General features: G+C 41.1%; 1 protein-coding gene across 1 annotated transcript in view; it reads right to left on the reverse strand.

The window, feature by feature from the left end:
• The window catches only part of LOC311232988 (ras-related protein Rab-4B), a 35,738-nt gene that overhangs the window by 10,023 nt on the left and 976 nt on the right, over nucleotides 1-24,739 (reverse strand). The window contains exons 2-7 of the mRNA XM_084319836.1: nucleotides 22,508-22,588; nucleotides 21,800-21,914; nucleotides 17,922-17,984; nucleotides 11,185-11,339; nucleotides 3,598-3,693; nucleotides 3,162-3,329 (exon numbers count right to left, since the gene is read on the reverse strand). Of these exons, the coding sequence (XP_084175962.1) occupies nucleotides 3,211-3,329; nucleotides 3,598-3,693; nucleotides 11,185-11,339; nucleotides 17,922-17,984; nucleotides 21,800-21,914; nucleotides 22,508-22,588 (629 nt within the window). The 3' untranslated portion in view covers nucleotides 3,162-3,210. The remainder of the gene's footprint in view (nucleotides 1-3,161; nucleotides 3,330-3,597; nucleotides 3,694-11,184; nucleotides 11,340-17,921; nucleotides 17,985-21,799; nucleotides 21,915-22,507; nucleotides 22,589-24,739) is intronic.

Here is a 24,739-nt window from a genome sequence, read left to right on the forward strand (position 1 = left end):
CTAAATGGACAGGGACCTAGCTACATCGCCAACACTCTAATAAATTACACACCAGCAAGAACACTGCGATCATCAGCTGCTGGACTACTAGAGGCTCCCAGAAGCAGTCAAAAGAGGATCGGTAATGCAGCCTTTATCAACTATGCCCCAAAACTATGGAACAAACTACCCCAAAACATCAGGGAAGCCAACTCGCTAGACATCTTTAAAAGACAGCTTAAAACCTATCTCTTTGCTCAGGCATTTCACTGATAGTTATCTGCTACCACCTAGTGGCAAGAGGAAACATCAGGGATATCCTGACACAACTTGTATTTATTCTTACCCTGCCTACTCTTTTACACTGCCTATCAAACTCATGTGTCGGTTATTGCACTTTTTACTTCTTACTGATGACTATTTTTAAACTGAATCATTTTAAACTATTCTTATTTATTGCTAGATCCAAATGTGAAACACTGCGGGTTGTGACGCACACACACACAGTCACACACACACAGTCACACACACACACACACAATCACACACAAACACACACACACACCGACATACACACATACACACACACACACAGACACACACACCGACATACACACACACACACACACACACACACACACACAGTCACACACAGACACACACACACAGAGTTGTAGTAGCGTTGTAGTTGTAGATCTAGGTTAACTGTGTCCTGGTAGAGTAGTAGTAGATCTAGGTTAACTGTGTCCTGGAGTGGTAGTTGTAGAGTAGATCTAGGTTAACTGTGTCCTGGAGTAGAGTAGTAGTAGTTGTAGCGTTGTAGTTGTAGATCTAGGTTAACTGTGTCCTGGTAGTTGTAGAGTAGTAGTAGATCTAGGTTAACTGTGTCCTGGTAGATCTAGGTTAACTGTGTCCTGGGGTAGAGTAGTAGTAGAGTAGTAGTAGTTGTAGCGTTGTAGTTGTAGATCTAGGTTAACTGTGTCCTGGTAGTTGTAGAGTAGTAGTAGCTGTAGTAGTAGTAGATCTAGGTTAACTGTGTCCTGGAGTGGTAGTTGTAGAGTAGAGTAGATCTAGGTTAACTGTGTCCTGGAGTGGTAGTTGTAGAGTAGTAGTAGCTGAAGTACAACCACACACACACACACACAACACAATAAACACACATACACACTAAACAACGATGCATACAGGATTATTTATGACTATTTTTAAACTGAATCATTTTATTCTTATTATTTGCTAGATCCAAATGTGAAACACTGTGATTATTTGTTCATGAACTACAGGAGTATTACTGAATAGAGAGCCTATTAAGATGCTAGATCCTAATGTGAAACACTGTGATTTGCCATATCTTGCTATGCTCGCTCATGCCTGTATTTTTTATGTCCGTTCTATTTTATAATTTTTTGACTATTTTTAAACTGAATCATTTTAAACTATTTTTACTATTTGTGTTACTGAAAACTGTAAGCGGAGAGCCTATTGGGATGCTAGATCCTAATGTGAAACACTGTGATTCTACCCGTCTATCTTTTTATGCTCGCTTATGCCTGTATTTTTTACTGTTGTGAAGCACTTTGAACTGCAACCTCTGTATGAAAAGTGCTATACAAATAAAGTTATTATTATTATTATTCTTTAGGTGGTGGTACTTTCTCTGTTTGGACATCATAGCTTAAATATATAGCCTAGACTATAGTCGGTCTGATATATATATATATATATATTAGAGCTGGGCCGTTAACGGCGTTAACGTGCTGCGTTAACGCTATACTAGTATCGCGCGATAATATAATTAACGCATAAAAAAAAAAAAAAAAAAAAATTAGATTTTTTTTATTTTTTTACCTTTATTTACCCAGGGTAGGTTCGCTGAGCACAGATGCTCTTTTTCAGGAACGCCCTGATTCACATTCATACAGTTCCATTCACACCTGGGAGCTGCCCAGTACAACCACAGTTGACACCATTGGCCACTGAGCAACTCCACTGGAGCAGTTGATTCAAGCCATGTCACATAGTTCAAGTTTGAAATGATTATTTCTGTTTTGCTCCTGAGAGTGTGCTAGATACTGTACTGTACTGGTAATATTATTTATTTGTGTTAACTTCTGAATAAAACAACTTATTAAACACAAGTACATCTTATTGAACATTATTTTGATATTTCATTACCAATTATCATAGCAAAACAGCTTTTTCAAACAGTCTGTAATGCATTTTGGAAACGGGAGATGGGCTCATGGTGTAATGGGCCACCTGGCCTGAGAAACATAAGGAGGAAAGAAAAAGTAAGGACTTACTTCTGGTAATTATTTGGGTAGAACACACATATTTTGAATGCCTTCGGCAGTTTTTTTTTTTTTTTTGAGCCATTTTAATCTAGATTAAATCCAGGATTGCAGATAGATTAATCTAGATTAAAAAAATTTATCTATGCCCACCTCTAATATATATATATATATATATAAAAGAATTGTAAATAATCATATTCTCAAAATAATCTGAGCTGGCGGGCCAATTTCGGCCTGCGGGCCGCCTATTGCCGACCACTGCAAGCCCTGCACATCGAACGTCCATGTTCAGTCGGGTGCGTTTGTTATTAACTCCCAGGTGCTCCCGGTTGCCGTGAAAATCTGAATGGCTTGTAATTAGGGATGTTCGATATTGGCTTTTTTACCGATACCGATATTGTCCAACTCTTAATTTCCGATACCGATATCGATATATGCAGGGTCCCCCCCCCCCCCCCCAAAAACGGAATAATTTCAGGCAATTAACATTACATATCTCTTGTTGTGGAATTAACACAACATTATGCATACTTTTGACAATAAATAAAATCAGAATTTGTTCTTACTTGCTTGCCTGGGTAAATAAATGTATAAAAAAAAAATTATAAATATTATAATTTTTTTATCACTTTCGAAAACAGATGCCGATAATTTCCGATATCACATTTTAATGCCAATATCAGCCGATAATATCGGACATCCCTACTTTTAATAGAGTCATGCGGTAATGCAGTATAGAGTAGAGCACTTTAGTCACTTTTGATTCCAATCATTCTCTGGGTGTTGATAATCAAATGAAACATACAGTACATGCGTGTGGAGGTGAGTAACATCTAAAAGACAGTGGTATAGTATGTCCTCCTGAGTATATATGGTTCTTTGTCTTACCTGGAAACGGGGGCAGTGTCGGAGGGCCTGGTTGTTGGTGAGCCTCTTTTTAACAGTTACACAGCTCTCTGGCCTGTGTCGAGCCACCCACCGGTACCTGGCGAAGCTGCCTCACTGTCGTGTCGCCATATTGGATCCCCGAACCCATCCGCTCCGGGTCTAGCTCCCCTACGGAGGGCAAAACGTACAAAACTCAAAATGTACAAGCCGTAATAACAGTATCGCGGCTTCTGTTGAAACACGGGACACCCTGGCCCCACTACTGGCTTATGACCATAATATGTACTTGCATACGTGTAAGTATTATTCTTTCTCTTTATTCACATGTGTAATGTTTGTAAACATGAGGCTAAGAAAGTTCCAAAAATGTTATTTTCAATATGTAACTTTTCAATAATTTAAACATGTAACTTTGCAATAGTTTCAACAACTGTACCTGAGTCTATCTTGGTGAGGATGGTACAAGCACATTTGAGAAAGGCCTCCTCCACGTTCTCTCCAGTGAGAGCACTCGTCTCCAAGAACATCAACTCTGTTTGAAAACAAGACAACAAGCAACAGTACAGAAAGTCACCACCTTGTGAATAGTTCCTATTAGAATGATTTCATACATAGTTCCTATTAGTAGGGATGGGCAAAACTCCCTACTAAAACTAAATTACTATTCGACACAAGTTCAACTCAAGTTCAGAGCTCTGTTACTCTATTTCATTAGCACTAAAAGTGATTGTCCTTTTTTGCATTAGTAACTTCAGAATGTTATCTTTCAAAAGAGACCAGGCTCATGCATGTGCTATAACGCCTGTGGAACAGCCTCCCCATCCAGCTGAGGGCACCACAGAGCCTGGACTCTTTTAAAGCAGGCCTGAAAACCTACCTATTCAAAAAGGCCTTTGACTGTTAGCTTTTATTTTAATTTTCTTGTGCTGTTGTTTTTAAATTGTCTGTTTATACTATGTTTTTAATTAACTATGTTCTATTTTTATCTTACTTTTATTCTGTATTCTATTTTATTTGTTTTACTAATAACTATGTTATTCTTATTTTTTTTAACTATGTTTTAACCCTGTAGTGTGGCACTTTGGGATCCCAGCGAACAAATCCAATCTATTATTATTATTATTATTATTATTATTATTATTATTATTATTATTATTATTATTATTATTATATTATTATTATTATTATTATTATTATTATAACTATAAAGTATAAAGCTAAGCTTTGCAAAAGAAGTATGCAGTCCTCAAGTTCAAGTAAAAGAAATTGCCACTTTTCTGGGTGCCTGTCAAGAGGTTAAAATGATTTCATACACAGTTCCTATTAGAATGATTTCATACATAGTTCCTATTAGTAGGGATGGGCAAAACTCCCTCCTAAAACTAAATGACTATTCGACACAAGTTCAAGTTCAACTCCAGTTCAGACCTCTGTTACTCTATTTCATTAGCACTAAAAGTGATTGTCCTTTTTGCATTAGTATCTTCAGAATGTTATCTTTCAAAAGAAACCAGGCTCATGCATGTGCTATAAGTATAAAGTATAAAGCTAAGCTTTGCAAAAAAAATGTATGCAGTCCTCAAGTTAAAGTAAAAATAATTGGCACTTTTCTGGGTGTCTGTTAACACATCTTGCGCAAAAACGAGTGTACTCGTTATTGCCCACCAATCGAATAATGCCAACAACGAGTTTACTCGTTTTTATGATCGTTATTTCCTTTATTCGCTATTGGCATTCATAATTCATCCAGGAAGGCTCCAGGAGCCAGCTGGACCCTGTCTGATATTTCAACGCCTCACTACCGCCGCCTGGTGGATTTCGGGCGAGTTGCATTCCACTCTAAACCGGATGTGGCGCTCTGTGCATCGGGGAAAAAGCTCCGGCAGAGCCATCTTGTAACGTGGATCATGATACACACTCGAGTGCATGGGATCGCTTTCCATTTATTTCATTGCAATCTATCCGATCAACGTATGGTGTCGTACTAAAGAAAGCCGCTAGTGAGGGGCGGCTAGGTGGCGCAGTGGGCAAGGCGCTCGCCACCAACGCAGGAGATGTTGGGTTCGAGCCCAGCTCTCGGCGTTGCTACCAAGTTTCTTTCAAGCTTGGCTGATCGGTCATACTAATACAATTGGCAGTATTAGGGGGTGGGAAGCTGGTGGGTGGGAATCGGACGTTGTGGACAGCGACTCCTACTGGTCGGTTGGTGCGCCTGCGCAGTAGAATCAGGAAGCGACGAGGGCGGCGTGTCCCTCCCACGCAGACCCTCGCCGCTGAGAGATCGCGCTGTGCAGGTGAAAAGATGCGACGGCTGCCTCCTCGAGTACCGGAGGGGACGCGTGTATCTTTTCCGCAACGGAATTCGGTTTCCGGGTTCCTCTGATTGGCCACTGACCCCACGTGACACTACCCTATTACACGCCCCCCTTATAGGCGCGCGTTATGCGACGCTCTACAGCTCTTTCGCTGACTTCCTGACTTCCTCGCAGAACAGCTGTTTCCGTATTTATAATATTGGAAACGCCGCGCTGTGAGCGCTGTGAAGCACCTCTGTATTAAATGCCGACAGTACCTCTGTATTAAATGCAGACTCATCAATCAATCAATAACAACATTAACGATAACGTTAACGTTAGCATTAGGCTAACGCCAAGCTGTAATGTTACCAGTCTCGCGTCTATCTGCTAACGTTAGCATTAGGTAATAACCGGTTTAAAATGGATGGTGATTACCTCACGTTGTCTATTCTGCTAGCATTAACGTTACTAGTACAAACAATCAAACCAGAACATTGACATCCAACTTATCTTTAGATATTTACTCAACCTCTAATGTTTAACTATGAATGAACACAACACTAACTTACCATCTTTAGATAATAAAGTACTCAACCTCTACTATCTTTAACTATGAACAAACACAACACTCTAACTTACCATCTTTAGATAATAAAGTACTCAACCTCTACTGTCTTTAACTATGAACAAACACAACACTCTAACTTACCATCTTTAGATAATAAAGTACTCAACCGAGTAGAGTGTAGACAAGTACACTCAGTCCTACTGTAAGAGCATGGGTCACTCTGAGCCCCAAGTACACTCAGTCCTACTGTAAGAGCATGGGTCTGAGCCCTAAGTACACTCAGTCCTACTGTAAGAGCATGGGTCTGAGCCCCAAGTACACTATGTCCTACAGACTCCTACTGTAAGAGCATGGGTCTGAGCCCCAAGTACACTCCGTCCTACTGTAAGAGCATGGATCACTCTGAGCCCCAAGTACACTCAGTCCTACTGTAAGAGCATGGGTCTGAGCCCCAAGTACACTCCGTCCTACTGTAAGAGCATGGGTCTGAGCCCCAAGTACACTCCGTCCTACTGTAAGAGCATGGGTCACTCTGAGCCCTAAGTACACTCAGTTCTACTGTAAGAGCATGGGTCACTCTGAGCCCTAAGTACACTCAGTCCTACTGTAAGAGCATGGGTCACTCTGAGCCCCAAGTACACTCAGTCCTATTGTAAGAGCATGGGTCTGAGCCCCAAGTACACTCCGTCCTACTGTAAGAGCATGGGTCTGAGCCCCAAGTACACTCCGTCCTACTGTAAGAGCATGGGTCTGAGCCCCAAGTACACTCCGTCCTACTGTAAGAGCATGGGTCACTCTGAGCCCTAAGTACACTCAGTTCTACTGTAAGAGCATGGGTCACTCTGAGCCCTAAGTACACTCAGTCCTACTGTAAGAGCATGGGTCACTCTGAGCCCTAAGTACACTCAGTCCTACTGTAAGAGCATGGGTCTGAGCCCCAATTACACTCCGTCCTACTGTAAGATCATGGGTCACTCTGAGCCATAAGTACACTCAGTTCTACTGTAAGAGCATGGGTCACTCTGAGCCCTAAGTACACTCAGTCCTACTGTAAGAGCATGGGTCACTCTGAGCCCCAAGTACGCTCAGTCCTACTGTAAGAGCATGGGTCTGAGCCCTAAGCACACTCAGTTCTATATCAGGATCTCCCTGTGAAAGCATACCACGAGAAGACTTTAACTTGAGACGATCTCAGATTGTCACGTCTCCCCATCTTAACATGTGCTACGACCCTGCCATAGACCCGATACAAGCAGCCATAAGCTGCAGCAGAGGTTCAGACCAGTGATTGCCTTGCTGGACAAACCATAAGCCCAGAACATAGAGTGTTGTGTTTGTTCATAGTTAAAGACAGTAGAGGTTGAGTACTTTATTATCTAAAGATGGTAGGTTAGAGTGTTGTGTTTGTTCATAGTTAAAGACAGTAGAGGTTGAGTACTTTATTATCTAAAGATGGTAAGTTAGAGTGTTGTGTTTGTTCATAGTTAAAGACAGTAGAGGTTGAGTACTTTATTATCTAAAGATGGTAAGTTAGAGTGTTGTGTTTGTTCATAGTTAAAGACAGTAGAGGTTGAGTACTTTATTAGCTAAAGATGTTAAGTTAGAGTGTTGTGTTCATTCATAGTTAGACATTAGAGGTTGAGTAAATATCTAAAGATAAGTTAGATGTCAATGTTTTGGTTTGATTGTTTGTACTAGTAACGTTAATGCTAGCAGAATAGACACAATGTGAGGTAATCACCATCAATTTTAAACCGGTTATTACCTAATGCTAACGTTAGCAGATAGACGCGAGACTGGTAACATTACAGCTTGGCGTTAGCCTAATGCTAACGTTAACGTTATCGTTAATGTTGTTATTGATTGATTGATGAGTCGGCATTTAATACAGAGGTGCTGTCGGCATTTAATACAGAGGTGCTTCACAGCGCTCACAGCGCGGCGTTTCCAATATTATAAATACGGAAACAGCTGTTCTGCGAGGAAGTCAGGAAGTCAGCGAAAGAGCTGTAGAGCGTTGCATAACGCACGTCGATAAGGGGGCGTGTAATAGGGTAGGGTCACGTGGGGTCAGTGGCCAATCAGAGGAACCCGGAAACCGAATTCCGTTGCGGAAAAGATACACGCGGAGGGGACGCCTGTAGCTGTTCCGCAACCGTTGCTATTTCCGGGGTAGGCCTGATTGGCCCCGACAGGCACGTGACCCGCCGCGGCCACGCCCCGCGGCAGCCCCAGCGGCAAGCACACTACTGCTGGAGTTCGCTTCGCCTTTCACATCGCTGCCGTTGGCGAAAGCAGGATGAGAGGCGAGAGCGTAGATTTCGCTGTGTATCATTTAATCATTTAACATTTGAAAGGCATACATTGTTGTCATACAGAAGTACAGAATACTTTTATCCAAAATGCTTCTTACTGTTACACTGTTAGAGACTGTGCTAGACAAATGAATGACTAATTCGGTCAGAAATAACGTAACTAATAACGTTAGTAAGCACTGCTTATATGCTTATTATGTCTGCGGGGTACAGTAAACGTTTCTCCCGGTACATTCTGAAGAGCACACCGCTGTATGTTGGAGAACCAGCGGTCTTCCGAAGTTCCGCTCCTCCTCACTCGAGTGAGACTAAAGCCGTGCACAGCTCAGCCCTGTGAGAGGCGAGCAGGAAGGAGATGGGAGTCCTTCCAATCGGAATATGTGGTTTCTTTACACATATGTTGGATTATGAATATGTCTTTATAGCTACAAATGAATGACTAATTCGGTCAGAAAGCAGTAACACAGTTGCAATGTTGTGTTACTGCCGTTCTCGACATAAGCCCCAATAAGACCGTCACCAGAGCTCAGCGATGCCGCTCGCGTGAGCATATTCTCCCCGCTATTTTATTTCATACAACAATGTAAGCCTTTCAAATGTTAAATGATAAATGATAAATGACTGCCGACTGCGGCGCGACGCTGTACATATGTCTCTATACTATTTTATTTCATACAACAATGTATGCCTTTCAAATGTTAAATGATAAATGATTGCATGACTGCCGACTGTGGCGCGACGCTGTACATATGTCTCTATAGTATTTTATTTCATACAACAATGTATGCCTTTCAAATGTTAAATGATAAATGATTGCATGACTGCCGACTGCGGCGCGACGCTGTACATATGTCTCTATACTATTTTATTTCATACAACAATGTATGCCTTTCAAATGTTAAATGATAAATGATTGCATGACTGCCGACTGCGGCGCGATTATTATGACTGATGACTGCGATGTGAAAGGCGCCGCAAACTCCTTCCTAATGCTGCGGGCGGCGTTGAAGGCGGAAAGCGCCTGTGAACCACAGCAGCCTCGTTGCCGCGTCCTGAGGCTGCCGCGGGGCGTGGCCGCGGCGGGTCACGTGCCTGTCGGGGCCAATCAGGCCTACCCCGGAAATAGCAACGGTTGCGGAACAGCTACAGGCGGAGGGGACACGTGATGCAAGGCTTCGTCCACATTGCAGCCGGCTTGTGTGAGGCATGGCCTAACAGCGTTCAAGACAGGGGAGGGTAGAATTGGACGATACGAAATTGGGGACGGGAGAAAAATAGAAAAATGGGGAGAAAAAAAAAAGAAAAAAAAGCCGTTAGTGACAATCAAGGAATCATAAACGACCCCCCCCCCCTTTCCTTCACGCATGATGGAGCATAATGTATGGCGATCATATGCATTTAAATGTTTTAATATAGCGTGTATAGGAACAAAACGCCAATTGATTATGTATAATACGCTTCAGGGCCTATAACGCGCATTCTAGGAATTACTGCTATACTCTAAAAACATACTTATATCCACGACGGTACTAACACGACAATGTATGAATGGAAAAATATAACGTTCCCACATCCGGAACGATAGATACCCGATGTTGAATGGGCCATAGTAATGTCGATATAGCTATAATATTTAAAAAGTTATAGCCCTGCAAAGAAGGTGAGCCACTCCATAGGGTTACAGCACTGGCATAGATGGGCATACTGCGTGGCGCAGAATGTGTTAAGAGGTTGAAATTATTTCATACACAGTTCCTATTAGAATGATTTCATACATAGTTCCTATTAGAATGATTTCATACACAGGTCATATTGTACTGATTTCATACACTGTTAGGCGACGTGTCCACAGCCAGCTTTTTATGAGTTGCCAGCTCCTTTCTGTCATTAATTTCTATGCTAAAGACGCGACAGGCGCGCTCGTTTTCCTAGCGCCGCGCCTCACGTTTTAGCGTTCTCGGCGGCTAGCGTTTTTGGGCGGAGCGCTCCCAGCGCATAAAGTTGAAAATAGTTCAACTTTTGGAGAGGAGCGCCGCTCATCAAGGTAACTTTTTTCGACCAACCAATCAAAATCAAGCAAGTGGCGGAGCCGCGGGAGTCGCGAGACGCTCTGGAAACGCTCTGAGCATGCATATTTATGATTTTCAAATTGGTCCGCCTTGAAAAAAACCTTGTCTGTGGACACGTCGCCTTAGGGAGGTCAAACATTTTCATCACAGAATTTATTTATTTATTTGATTAATAAATCGGTGGCCAATATTTATTTAAATAGCATATCCCACATCTGTGAGATGGTGTACAACATAACAAAATCTAAAAGTTAGTTTTTAGTGGCAACATTTTTTAAAGAATAAATCAGAATCTACACGGTTGTAGTGGAGACTTTGGGAAAAATATCTGGATGCAAAAAACTAAAACCTTGTTGTTGGCTTCTATTTAAAGGGAGTAGCCGTTTGAATGAAAAACACAGATGCCATTTTGACAAGCATTTGTCCAACCAATCATCAACATTGTGTGTGCAGGGGTTGGCTTAAACATTTTAGTGGTTGTTTGATCTACCAATTTAAAGTATGGTTTGGGACTTTTTGTGAGGAGAGTGGCTGTTTCTTTGGGCCAAAACTGCATTCTGAATAGCAGTGGGCAGAGCTCTCATTGCGATTACATTAACGTATACATCTGTATACATTGAATGCGATAACTCAAATTGCTTTCATTCGAATATTTTTTTTTATTTGTGCTGCATATTCACAACCTGGTCACTACTACTGCTTCAACCTCATTATAATTTTTTTGTACTACTACTACTACTACGCCATGGTATGCTAACTAGGCAGCTGCTTTACCATTTTCCTGAGCAAAGCGGGACGCCTCTAGGAAGGTGACCTCTCGCTCAGCCTCCAGGTCCTTCTTGTTTCCGCAGAGAATGATGACGATGTTTGGGCTGGCCAATGTCCGAGCGTCTGTCAACCAGTTGGTAAGGGCATTGTATGTTTCCCGGCTTTGTAACAGGAGAGAAAAAGAAAGAAAGAAGGAAATGTAGCTTTAAAGCAACAATGTAACTGTGGTGCCTGCTGGCCTACCGCCTGTGTTTACAGTATTTTCCTGTACGAGTGTCTGTATGCTTTTCCTTTTTTACATGCAGACTTTCTGCACAGTGAATTCTTGGTTTCTTGGCGGTTGAGGTGGCTGCATATTTGTAGAAAACATCCCACATTCTGTGTGAAAAGAAACTGTCACGACGTGTCTGGTATTGCGAGAAGGCTGACGAGACCATTTGAGGCTGTACCAGAGATACAGAGTGGTGTGTTGAAGCACCGGTGGTAGATATTAGTTTGAACTAATGCCCTCAGGCTGTCGATACAGAGCTTCAACACTGAATAAAAGGGGCTTAGGTAGCTTCGTGCCAACCTCCATCAGAGCCCCCCCCCCAGTTCTATGTATTGTGACTGTACTGTATGTTTGTCTTTTAACCACTGCACAAATGAAGTTCCGAAAGGAAAATAAAGTAATTTGAAGTTGAACACATTGTTCAGAAATAAGAAAATTTACATAACTTCATTATTATTACTGTAGCTATATTTAAAATGTATCAACATTTTCTCATTGTTATTTTGATCAAATTTATCGTGATAATTATTTTGAATTTAATTCAATTAATTGAATCTTTATTCCGAACATGTGACGTTATATATATATATATATATATATATAAGCAACAACAAACCAAAATAGTTCAAACAAACTTAAGATTTCCGAAAAGGAGTAGGAAGAAGTATAAGGCCTGCCGCGATAAGCAATAAATCGATTAATTGCCGCGATAATTAAAATTAATGCAATGATTTTGACGGGCGCGATTAATTGCTATTTGCGCGTTTGTTTTAATGAGGCGGAACCAGTGCCCATTGTCAGTCACTGTCCGTGTTGGGAGGCGGGCCGCTGGCTTTACTACAGAGCAGAGAGCACAGCACAGGAGCTCCGTGGGGCAACACCACATAGCTTAACTACATTTCTCAATAGTGTTGCTCCTTTTAACCAAGTAGCGTTATTTGTAGTGTAACGTTAGCGTTTTAACGTTAGTAGCTAACGTTAAAACTAACTTAAAGTTAGTTGTTCACCAACAATCTCAACATTTGTTTTATCATTAGCTCATGTCGATCTACTAGTAGCATCAGCAAGCTAACGTTAGCTGGCCCCAGTCCACTAGCAGCATGTCGATCTACCAGCAGCATCAGCAAGCTAACGTTAGCTGGCCCCAGTCCACTAGCAGCATGTCGATCTACCAGCAGCATCAGCAAGCTAACGTTAGCTGGCCCCAGCCCATTAGCAGCATGTCGAAGTAGTAGTAGCATCAGCAAGCTAACGTTAGCTGGCCCCAGTCCACCAGCAGCATCAGCAAGCTAGGATAATAACAACAATACTTCCGGTCCGGTCGGTGGGCTTCAAAATAAAAGTCTAAAACACCGGAAAAGACGGAGCGGTGGGCTTCAAAATAAAAGTTTTGGGAAATAAATTTCTCAAAAAAAAATTCTCTAACCGGTCGCAATAATATCGCTTATCGCGATATTTTCGGGGGCAATTAATCGCCCAGCAAAATTTGTTATCGTGGCAGGCCATTCCTACCCCTTCTCTACTGTGATTGTGAATGCACATCTTTCTAAGTAACAATACATTAGGGCTGTCTTAAATACTTCAAAGCTTCGTTCGATGGGCATGGGATTCGAATGGGAAAATAAAATTCGAATATATAAAAAATATATATATATTTGTTTGTTATTTAAGATGAGGTCGGACTCGGCACTGATGAACAGGGCCTCAGATGACTGCTTACAATATTTCATGAAAGCAAAGTGTTTAGTTTGTCTAAGATTTAAAAACTTTACAGCACTGACAAAGTGCTGTACAAGTCCCACAACATAAAAAGAAAATATATATATATATATATATATATATATATTTTTTTTTTTATCTCGAAGCTTCGAATTAAAATCGAATCTCGGCCCCGAAGCTTCGAATGACAAATGTTTTTTCCGAAGGTCAGCCCTACAATACATACACATATCTACACTTAAATTCACTATTCTTTATACGTTTAAATATATGTACCCACAATAATAAAGTCAATAAATAAATAAAATCTATGTAAACACCTGGGGCCTCATTCATCAACGTGTCGTAGAAAATGTTCTATTTCCACACGTAAGCACAGAACTTAGAATCAGTGCACGCACTAGGGCTGGGCGATATGACGATATTATATAAATATCGGGTACAGTTCATTAACGATACACTTTTTCAACGTATCGTGGATATCGTGATGTTTTGCCCAAGAGGATTGTGTCGCGTCAATCTGTCCACACGTTACTCGTTCATATCTCAGCCCGTGCTGAGATATGCCCATTCCGCGGTCTGTTAATAAAGTTTTCAATCAGACAGATGTATGGAAAGGCTTTTATTATAACATTCGTTGTAGTAAAATCATTATGCCTCATTTAGTCATCCTGTTGGCACTGGTCTCCTACTCGACGGCCGCGGGGAGCTAACGTTAGTAGCTTTGTTGACGTTGTTCAGCCACAGGACATTCAGGAAGTAAAAAACTAGGAGCTTGCCGATTGGTGCCAAGAACAGCAGGGCGGGTGCAAGCGCTGTGACGTAATTGGCAGACTCGACTGTCAATCAAAATTATATGTTTCCGTCAGAATGAATGAGTGAAGACTTTGTTAAAGGGTTGCAGAATGGGTACAATACAGTACAGGAGGATGAAGACCAGAAAAAGACTTTCGACTTTTTTACATAAGGGTCCTCCATTTTCAATTCATCAAAACATTTAGAGACATACATATATACAGTAGTTTCATTAAAATGCTATTTATTTATTGATTGATTGATTGATTGATTGATTGAAAACTTTATTAACATATTGCAGAATGGGTACAGTACAGCTCAATACATACAATTGTTAAGGGGATGCAGACCAGAGAAAGACTTTAGTCTTGTTTACATCAGGGTCCCCCATTTTCAATTCATCATATTTCATATCTAAATCATATAATATCTCATTGCTAAATATATGCAATATATAATCTAATAATCTAAATCTAATATATAATATAAAAATGCTAAATGCATGGGTATTTTATTTTGTCTTTAATGTTAGCTTGCAAAATCAAATACTGTCTTGGTAAGCCTCATAATGAATTGTTTGGGGTAAAAAAGAAAAACATCGTGATGTGTATCGTGTATCGCCGAAAGGTCAGAAAATATCGTGATATCATATTTAGGCCATATCGCCCAGCCCTAGCACGCACAGAAATATTGGGATTCATCAACCGTACGTACACAGGTCCTATGCTCCTCCGTGTTGATAAATACCACTTTGTTCTACCGTCAATGCTCGTGCATGATTATCCATATATGGTCATGAAAGTGATGAAACACCCCCCATGGGATGTGAAATAATGGACTGACCCGAGCGGAACTCTGAGAAACTTCACGGAGATTGTTCACTGCTGTCGAACCAAGAAGACACAACGCATGTTATGGGATAAATAAAAGGCGGACTTGTAAACGGTGATGTCAGATATCAACGGCTCCCTAAGACCATTGCTGCAATTCTGCCTGGACAGCTCAAAATACTAATAAAGACCGTTCGTTGACCACTGTTTGGCGTTGGTTGTGTGTCATTATAACCGTGCTGTAATATGAATGCCTTTATTAGTTGTGTTCGATTGGCTATATGATTTTTCTAAAAATCATATACTATTAGGTAGCCTATATGAATTACATATAATAGCAGCCATAGCCTACATTATGCAACAGTAACTTGCGCATACCAGTGTATGCGACGGACCAGTGTATACCTTATATCATATCATATTCATATAATTTTCTACCTGCTGCATATGATTTCTAGAGGCATACTACAATCTATTTTGATGTCAGTATTGGGTAGCCTATATAAACAATAATACGAGAGCATATACAAGAACAATGAATCTCACTGCATGTATGATGTAGCCTGCCTTTCAATACATGAACTTGAATTCCATCATGTTTGTGTGCGGGACTCACAAGGCTGTTGTCACAATGGGTGGTACTGGTACAGTAATAACAGTCTACACAATATCACGATGGACCATGCCATAGCCTATGTTCTATTATGACATGATCTGCGAGACAAATGTTCTAGAATGTTTGATTAAGATATCATACTCTGACAGCATGCCTATGATCAACAAAAACGCGAACTTGAATCCCATCATCATATTTACATAGTCTGTCCACTATCTGGTGTCATTGCAATGCGTTTTTTATTCTTTCTTATACAGGAAGAACACTATATCGTGGGTGTTCATATGACTTGTATTCTGCTTACAGCTTCGAAATTCCACTTGTTTCGTTTAACGTAAAGCCTTTTAAATATAATCAAAACGTTCCCGTGTTTCTGCGGTCTGTGCGCAAAATAATAACGAGTTGAGCTACGCAGAGCGCAGTCAGTCAGTACACCCTGTATATTCCGATACCGCTATATAAACCATGCTGCATTCATTCTGAGAGAAAGATCTATTATTCCAAATGCTATTTATAGGGTTTTGACCATAATTACACTACTGTTGCTATTTTACAATTAACTATAATGAATTACGGTTCATACAGAACATGCCAGTGTTGAAACTAATGCACAGAAGCTAATTTCCTTGTTGTAATAATATATTCTACCACTGGGCGTCAGCTAAGTGTGCTCCGAGCTGTGCGTAGACATAAGCACGGAGTCAAGTTCAAGTTGAAATTGATGAATCCCACTCTTTGCTTAGAAATGGTCGTACGCACAGGTTAAGCACAAATCTGTGCGTAAGACACGTTGATGAATGAGGGCCCTGGTGATTGTCAAAGCCCTTAAGCCCTTCTTCATCCCTGTACCTCTTCAAAACCATCATGTCCTGATAGCTCTTTTTAACTGGTTCATGTTTGGACATTGCTTTAGCTCCACATTCAGACTGTACCAGTTTCACAAAATAAAAATACAAAAACATTCAATTTTGATTATTGTATTGCTTTTGCCCTACAATTGTCTACCACTGTGTCACGATAAGTCCAGGCTGATGACACCCCTGGGCCCTATTCCCCGTACCTGGTTCAACTAAGTAGATCAAAAGTCCCATTATCCAGATTCAATTAACCCGATGTTTGAATCCAGGCTTTCCCCGTTCCTCGAACGCTGATTCTGAATTGATTAACCTTTGGTTTATACCAGTGACACCAGTCATGTTAATCACCCTCTTGTTCATCATCGGATAACAGTGCTTGAACAGATATATGCATTTTCTCAAGTTCATTCATCAAAACGTCAAAGGCTTGCAATTGCTCATTCATTTTCTCAAGTCACGTCCACGTCATCAAATCCGTCAAACAGCGCATCTCCTCCTCAAACATTTTAATCCCAGTTACAATATCACAATAACGTGAGTGACAGTGATACAATTAAACAATCCACATACCGTAATTCCTCTAATAGTAACCCCGGCTTGTATTTGTTTCAACTGTAGCGGGTACCAGGCTTGTATTAGGAGGAGGCCTGTATAAGAGGGAGGCCTATATTTCAAATTTTCAAACGGATCATAATGAATAAATCAACATTTTGTGTCAGTTTGAACCCAGTAAAATGTACTGGGTTCATTTATTGAAACCAAGTACTGTATGAAATAGTAAACAGTGCAATTACAGGTGGTCACTGGTCATTTCAACGTTTTCAAAGTGAAATCAAGTAACTAGCTCAGTATGCAGCTCAGTATATTAGTAACCCGGCTTGTATTAGGAGGCCGGCTTATAATTGCTTAGCTCAAGAGCGCACCCGGCCATTAATAGAGACCCGGCTTGTATTTGAGACCTGGTTACTATTAGAGGAATTACGGTATTCAGATTTGTCGTAATTCACATCACAATCCACGCATAGACGCTTCAATGTATGCTTGAATGAAACACAATCTGGGCGCTCCGTTAAGCAAATACATAAACCGCGGAGAATATGAAACGAATCAGAGCCAAACGCCCGATAGGTTTCATTCATTAAAAATATCCCTGCGGGATTCACATTTGCAATGCGCCGTTATTAAAATAACCACATTGTGTGTATCGTGAGCGCCGTATCCGTATAACCATGACGTGCATTATTTAGGACAAAGTACATCCATAGGCTGAATATGATTTATTATCAGTATTTTAGGTCTATTATTTTACATTTCAAAAGCCCCCTCTAGAAAAACTAAGCACAAAAACATAATTCAGAATGGTATAATGGGATCTAGACTGTGAGGAGAGCTGGCATTTATTTTTGCGAGGGCGTGGCCATGCAGGTTATCCAGTTAACTGAACTTAACCCTGCGCTCGACCAGGTTCAAACTTTTTGATCTGTTGCCATAGTGATTTAGACAATCGCGCGTCGGGGAATCGACAGGTCTAGCTTAAGTCAAGTTATCCTGAAAATTATCCGGCTAACTCAGTTCCTCAGGTACGAGGAACAGGGCCCAGGCCTATGAATCTATGTGTATTGTTATGAGCTTGAAGTAAAGTAGCCACATCTCACCTTGTGATGTCATACACTAGGAGAGCCCCCGCAGCACCTCTGTAGTAACTACGCGTCACAGACCTGAAAGCATAAACAAAATATATATGTAAAAGGTGCTAACATTCAGCCACTTGATGTCGCACTAGAGTACCAGCATGTAATTTATCCAATCAGGTGCACTCCACATGGGTAAATGGGAAGTGGAGAGGGGCTACATGCATGTAAACAACAGCATTCATTTTGGACCTCATAATTAACCGTTTCTGCGCCAATGACGAGTATACTCGTTATAGCCCGGTATAAAACAACAATGTATGAATGGAAAAAATATTACTTTCCCACATCTTGAACGATAGATACCAGATGTCGAATGGGCCATAGTATTGCAGATATAGCTATAATATTTAAATAGTTATAGCCCTGCAAACAAGGTGAGCGACTCCCACCGTTTACAGCGCTGGCGGTAGCTACTATAGGATGCTGATATTGCGTGGCAGCTATTGTGTTAAAATGATAAATTCATTAATCAGTTATTTCTTTAGGGGAAAAGCAATACTTTTATTCTGCACCTTTCTAAAAGCTCTGTGGATGTATTATTAAAAAAAAAGATTACTCTAGACAGAAATGTTATCTATAGCACCTTTAACTCAATGGCCGCCAACAACGATTTAATACGCGTTAGCCCGCCAATCGTTGAACGCAAACCACGTATATATACGTTATTGGATCGTTATTTCTTTTATTCGCCATTTCCATTCATAAACATGCAGATCGCAAAAGTCCAATACCGCCGCCTGCCGCCTTGCGGACACTATTGCACTCCATTTGAAACAATGTGGCTGTGTGTGGGCCGAGTTGCGACGTGCGGGCGGGGTCTAACTAGCCGGGTAAGCCAAGCGCTTATAACACATGCATCGACGAGGGTCGGGCCCCCCCGGATCATGTTCAGTGCTGGATTACGTTGGCAGCTCAATCGACATCAGTACTTGGAATGGCGATCAGATAATTGGAATATTCTCTTCCGGACAGATCCTGGTCAAGGTAAGGACTATATGCAGGGCTGTACGTAAAAATTGTTTGCACATAGCACTGGTGCTACAGAGGTTGATAGTTTTGTAGCACAGGCCAAAATCTTGTAGCACAAGTATAGCACTGGCTCCCCATTGCTGCACGTATCCGCTTCAAGGCCCTCGACCTAGCATACCGTGCGGCAAAGGGAACCGCTCCCGCCTACCTCCGGTCAATGGTCTCTAACTACACACCCTCAAGACCCCTACGCTCTGCATCTTCTGGACGCCTCAGACCTACTCCTATCCAAGCTCCCGGAGGGTCATCAAAGAGAAGCCGCCTATTCTCAGTCCTTGCCCCACAATGGTGGAATGAACTACCCATCCCAGTTAGGACAGCTGAATCCCGTCCAATCTTTCGCCGTCGACTAAAGACTCACTTCTTCAACCATTATCTGAAATGATTAAAAAAAAAGAAAAAATCTAACCCTGACTAACCTTACTGTCATGCACTAACCTACACTGTAACACGCAACACTTGATGAACATTGTTACTCAGCTGATAGAGTTGTACCCTTCTTGCTGTCTTGTCGTACAGAACTTGTAAGTCGCTTTGGATAAAAGCGTCAGCTAAATGACTAAATGTAAATGTAATGTAAATGTATAAAACGTGTTATATTTGTAACAGTCACAAATGTGCCTATTGTATTTGTGTTATTTAGTTGCAGTGCCATGTTTGGCTGTCATTTTCATGCTGACAAGTTGACGTCACACAGCCAGACATGTTACGTGTAAGGAATTATGGGATTTGGTGTTGGATGTATAGACTCTACTAGGGGTGGGAATCACCAGTGTCATCACGATACGATATAGATTCTTTGGACAACGATACGATATTTGCCGATATCTGCCACGATACGATGCGATGCAGGTGCCTGCAATCGATATGAGACGATATCATAAGCCCATTCAACACAATCAGTAACATTTAGATCAACTCAAAAAAGGCAACGAAAATATAATTTGAAAAAAATTAATTTAGCTCTTCCAGACATTTAAATGAAAAAACAATCTATTGTTTTTAATACAAATATAACTCCTGTTCAAGTGCCACGTTTTGATATATTGAGCTTTAAACTTCAAGTAAATTTTTTTGGAACTCACAACTCACAACCTAAAACCCCTTCCTCTCCCAAACCGTTTCTACAATTGTTTTATGATCATGAATTCATTTATTATTATACATTTTTTTATATTTGAATATCAACATTATCCGTCCATCCTCAGTAATCCTCAGTTTACTATAATATACTCCTGACTTCATCGTCTTTCCAAACGCGCACACACACAGAGAAAGGGAGAGTGCCCCCCCCTTTTCCCTTTCCTCAGTCCCCACTTTCGGCTGTTCTCTATGGCTCTGCCTCTGATCAGGATTAGCTTGTTAGCTTACGCTAACGTAACGTTAATTTCGGGCGATGTGGGCATAAAGGAATGGTGACGATGCAAAGCATGTTAGATGCATTTGACCCATTGTGGGAAAAAAAACACCACAGACTTATTTCGGGTCGCAAAAAATAGGCGCACTGCTCTGTAGCCCTGCTCTGCTTTAATGCCAGCAGACATTAGCACGGACTGGGCGGATATGACTCGCCGAGTTGCCACGGGATTTTCTAAATAAGAGTATCGATATGAACCGAACGTTGTTAGCTGCCGGAGCCATAGATATTATGACTGGAGCTGCGCTTGGGGCGGAAATGAGACCCGCCACAGGATTTTCAAAATAAGAGTATCGATATGAACCGAATGCCTATCGCACCAGTGCTACTGAAGTAAATCCATTCATCGCACAGATCGATGTTGCTGTAGCACGTGCAACATATATCTCGCACTGTACAGCCCTGCTATATGGTATCAATATTGCGTTGATCCGATCATTCCTTCCCCGCGATCGGAGCGTGTGTCTGTAATGTACTGTGTAATGTATTCCGTTGGTGACGATCGAAGCATAGAATCCCCCCCCCCCCCCCCCCCCACCCATCTGTTTTTTGCATCTTGACCGGAAGAAACTCAATGACAAGCGACTATTATTAGATCCATAGCTATAATATATAATATAGCTTTAGGCCTGCAAACACAGCCACATATCCCCATGTTAAAAGGCGATGGCATTTCAACGGTAAGGTAAACAGCGACCCCTGGTGCTGAATGAGTTAAATTGAAACAAAAATAATAATAATAAAAAGTCCCCTCTGGGCTGGTTTGTAAAGCAGCTACGAGGCCTTTTTCATCACCTTGCAATAAAAGGGCCATGTGTTGCACAGACCTACAGTAGGGGAAAACATACTCAGCTATAGGGCTATGCAGATTTGACCTTAGGCGCCCCAGATCCTATCAAAGGAATAGGTTCCAAGATTCCAGTGTTGTGATGTAAGCCTTTCCTACAGATATTTCAGTTAATCACTGGGCTCACTGCACCAACGGTCATAGAAAAGAGTAACTGTTCAAACCAGTGGCGTGATGATGCGTCTTCATGGCCCAGTTGGTCAAACTGACCAATCAGCAATCTCGTCCAAATGTTCACCTGAAATGTTGTTTATAAACCTAACCCTAACCTCAGTGGAGAACTTAGGCATCATCCTAACCTCAAATAGATGTTGTGATTTTCAAAGTTTTCCTCAACTAGGGCATCGAGGGGGAGGGGGATATGCCATTTCAAAAAGTGGCTGCCACAGGGCTCATAGGCTAAATCTGTGATGGCTGTAGCCCAAAATACTTGCAGTAAAAGTCCCTGTGTTTATATAATGAACAGTGATGTCCCCTGTGTAAAAACTACAGCTTTAGCTTCCCCACTGTGTCTCCCAAGTCTACTGTGGTAACATCAAACATTACCGGAATCGTTCCTGTCCAGCTGTGTCCCAGATCTGCAACTTCACAGTTTTGCCGGCAACCATCACCACCCGAGAGCCAAACTCAACCCCAATGGTGTGGCTGGAGTCCTGCTTGACTGCACGAGACAAAACACACACAGCCATCAAAATACAGGGACTGACCCCACCCCCCTCTTAAAATGTTTTACTTTTGTTGGCGGACATTAGGGCTGTCCGATTAATTGAGTTTCAATTTAAATTATGATTTTGTCTTCCTATGACCATGAAAACAAAATGAGATAAAACGATTATTGTGCCACATGCCATGTCGCTCTCATTTTGTCTTGTGCTATAAATGCAGTGCACCCTTCCTTCACAGCGGTGCGCTCTGCCCCCCTCAAGCCCAAACAGTAGTTTCCTCTCGTGTTGACAGGGAGGAGGGAGGCACGGTGCGTTTCTCCACTTATGTTGAAACGTCTTTGGTAACTTGTAGAAGATGACAGAAAGGCAGCCTTTGTTCGAGAAGAAAAGTCAAACAAATTCAGTCGTCATCATATGATGTTCTCAAATCAATGAGTAATCGTGTTTAGTAATCGGGATTTCAATATCAATCAAATTCATCGTGATTATGATTTTTGACATAATCAAGCAGCCCTAGTGCACACACAAAAAATATGCATCTTTCCACATAAATTCAACTAGCAATGTTAGTGCTATGGATGAAGCTTACACTTATTCTCTATGAACTGGTGGAGCAGACAGGATTTCCCAGAGCCTGCACTTCCAATCACCAAGAATTTAAAAAGGAAATCTGATAAAGAGAAAGAGAAAACATCAAGAGCATAGTCATTTGAACTGAAAGAAAATGTGTTCTCTGCCATGCATCTGATGGGCCGAAAGCAGCAAAGTCTAGCAGTGGGGCTGCATTGAATTAATTTTCAATGTAGAAAAGTGTATGGAGCAACAAGGTATGTACAAGGTACTGCATACACTCCTCTACATTGGAAATTAATTGAATGAAGCCATGCTGCTAGACTTGGCTGCTTTGGGTGAGAATGGCCCATAACCGCCGCCCCCGTGTTGCTATGACACCATAATTTCCCCAGGGGATCAATAAAGGAAAACACTTTTTTTTTTACGTTGCCAATTGACAAACAAACCATATTTTCTAGACAAAGTCATGTGATCATGCAGATCAACTGTTTATTGTGGACAACATTTTGAATCCATTCCTAACAGACAAAAATCTGAACAAAAGATAATCTTGTCATCTCTCCACGTTGGCTTGTGCAAATGTTACACACTATTTAGGCTACATTGTCCAATCCAGTGAATATACTGTAGCTACAATGTTTAAGAATATTTTATTTGAGTGTTGCTTCAAAAACACCATACTGACTCAGTCTACTGTGAGTGAGATTCATGTAACAGTGGTGCAGAGATTCTCAGTAGCACTTATTTATATATATTTGTATTATTTAATCACATGTACATTCATTGTATATTACTATTGCACTTTACTGTTACATTTGCACTCTGGTTAGATGCCAAACTTATTTTCATTGTACTGTACTTGTGCTGTATAATGACAATACATTTGAATCTAATATAATCTAAAATTCCATTCTAAAGTTTCACTGCGAGGCTCCCCCTTTTGACCAATCAGAGAAGCTCAAGGGGAATTTAGTTGACATCAGCACAAAATGTTATTTCGCTTATTTAGTGGTTACTGGTTAGTCAACATGGTCCTCGGACTGTGTTGAATGAGGACCATTTAGATTCAACCACTATAAGTGCTTATTCCTACTAAATATTCTGAGCTTCTCAGATTTTCTAGCGCAACTATGCAAAGCCTATTGTTTTAATCGACACAGTAGCCACATTGTGGAAGAACGTCTTAATACGTTTCCTTCAGTTCCACTAAATGTTGGCACAGGTCACTTTTCTTATTACTAAGAGCAGTGAGCAGAGCCCAGTGGTTATGTAGGAGTGCTGTGTCATCATACCAATTGTTGTGTTGTTGTCGCTATGGGACTGTTCTGATTAGTTTGTTTTTTAACCCCAGCCATATTTATTTTTACAAAGTAAGTTCTCCACAAACTCAGCCACAGACTCATACCCCCCCCCCCCCACACACACACACATTTTCCCAGGGGGATCAATAAAGTAATATCTTATCTTAAACCAATGCACAGGTCAATGGGGTCAAGCTCCTGTCTGTGCAAGCTGAGGCTCACTGAAATGTACTCCACACAGTGCACACAAAGTGGATTTCAGTGAACCTCAAGACAAGAGCTTGACTCCGATTGACTTTGCGTTGGTTTGTGGCTAACTATGTGGAGCTAATATGAAGAACACCATGGGTTGTGTCGTGTGCTGAGAAAGGACTCTTCATCAACATCATCATTGGTGAGTAATAAATTAGGCTAGGGCTAATAAACGAGAACTATCCCTTTAAGTGCGTAGGTTTTAATGACCATACCACGTCATCATTACAATGATCAGTTCCCACAATTATGTCTCATGAATGAATGAATGAATGAATGAATGAATGAATGAATGAATGAATGAAAACTTTATTTAACAGATTGCAGAATGGGTACAATACAGTACGGCTCAATACACACAATTGTTAAGGGGATGCAGACCTGAGAAAGACGTTTGTCTTGTTTCCATCAGGGTCCCCCGGCATTTTCAATTCATATAGACATTTATGACATACACAACATACATGACATTTATGGCATAGGGACATATAGGTATTTAGTACCGATACATTTGTGACTTAAACGGTATTCAAATATACAGTACTGTTACCCCTAGATCCTGACAGAGTATATACATATGATGGGGAGGGGACTGTACATTAGGAGGGGGTGGGTGGGTGGGAGAGAAATATACATACGGCGGGGAGGGAATATATACATGCGGTGGGGAGGGAATATATACATGCGGTGGGGAG

Source organism: Notolepis coatsorum (genome assembly GCF_963971535.1).
Source record: "Notolepis coatsorum genome assembly, chromosome: 8".
Classification (NCBI taxonomy): domain Eukaryota; kingdom Metazoa; phylum Chordata; class Actinopteri; order Aulopiformes; family Paralepididae; genus Notolepis; species Notolepis coatsorum.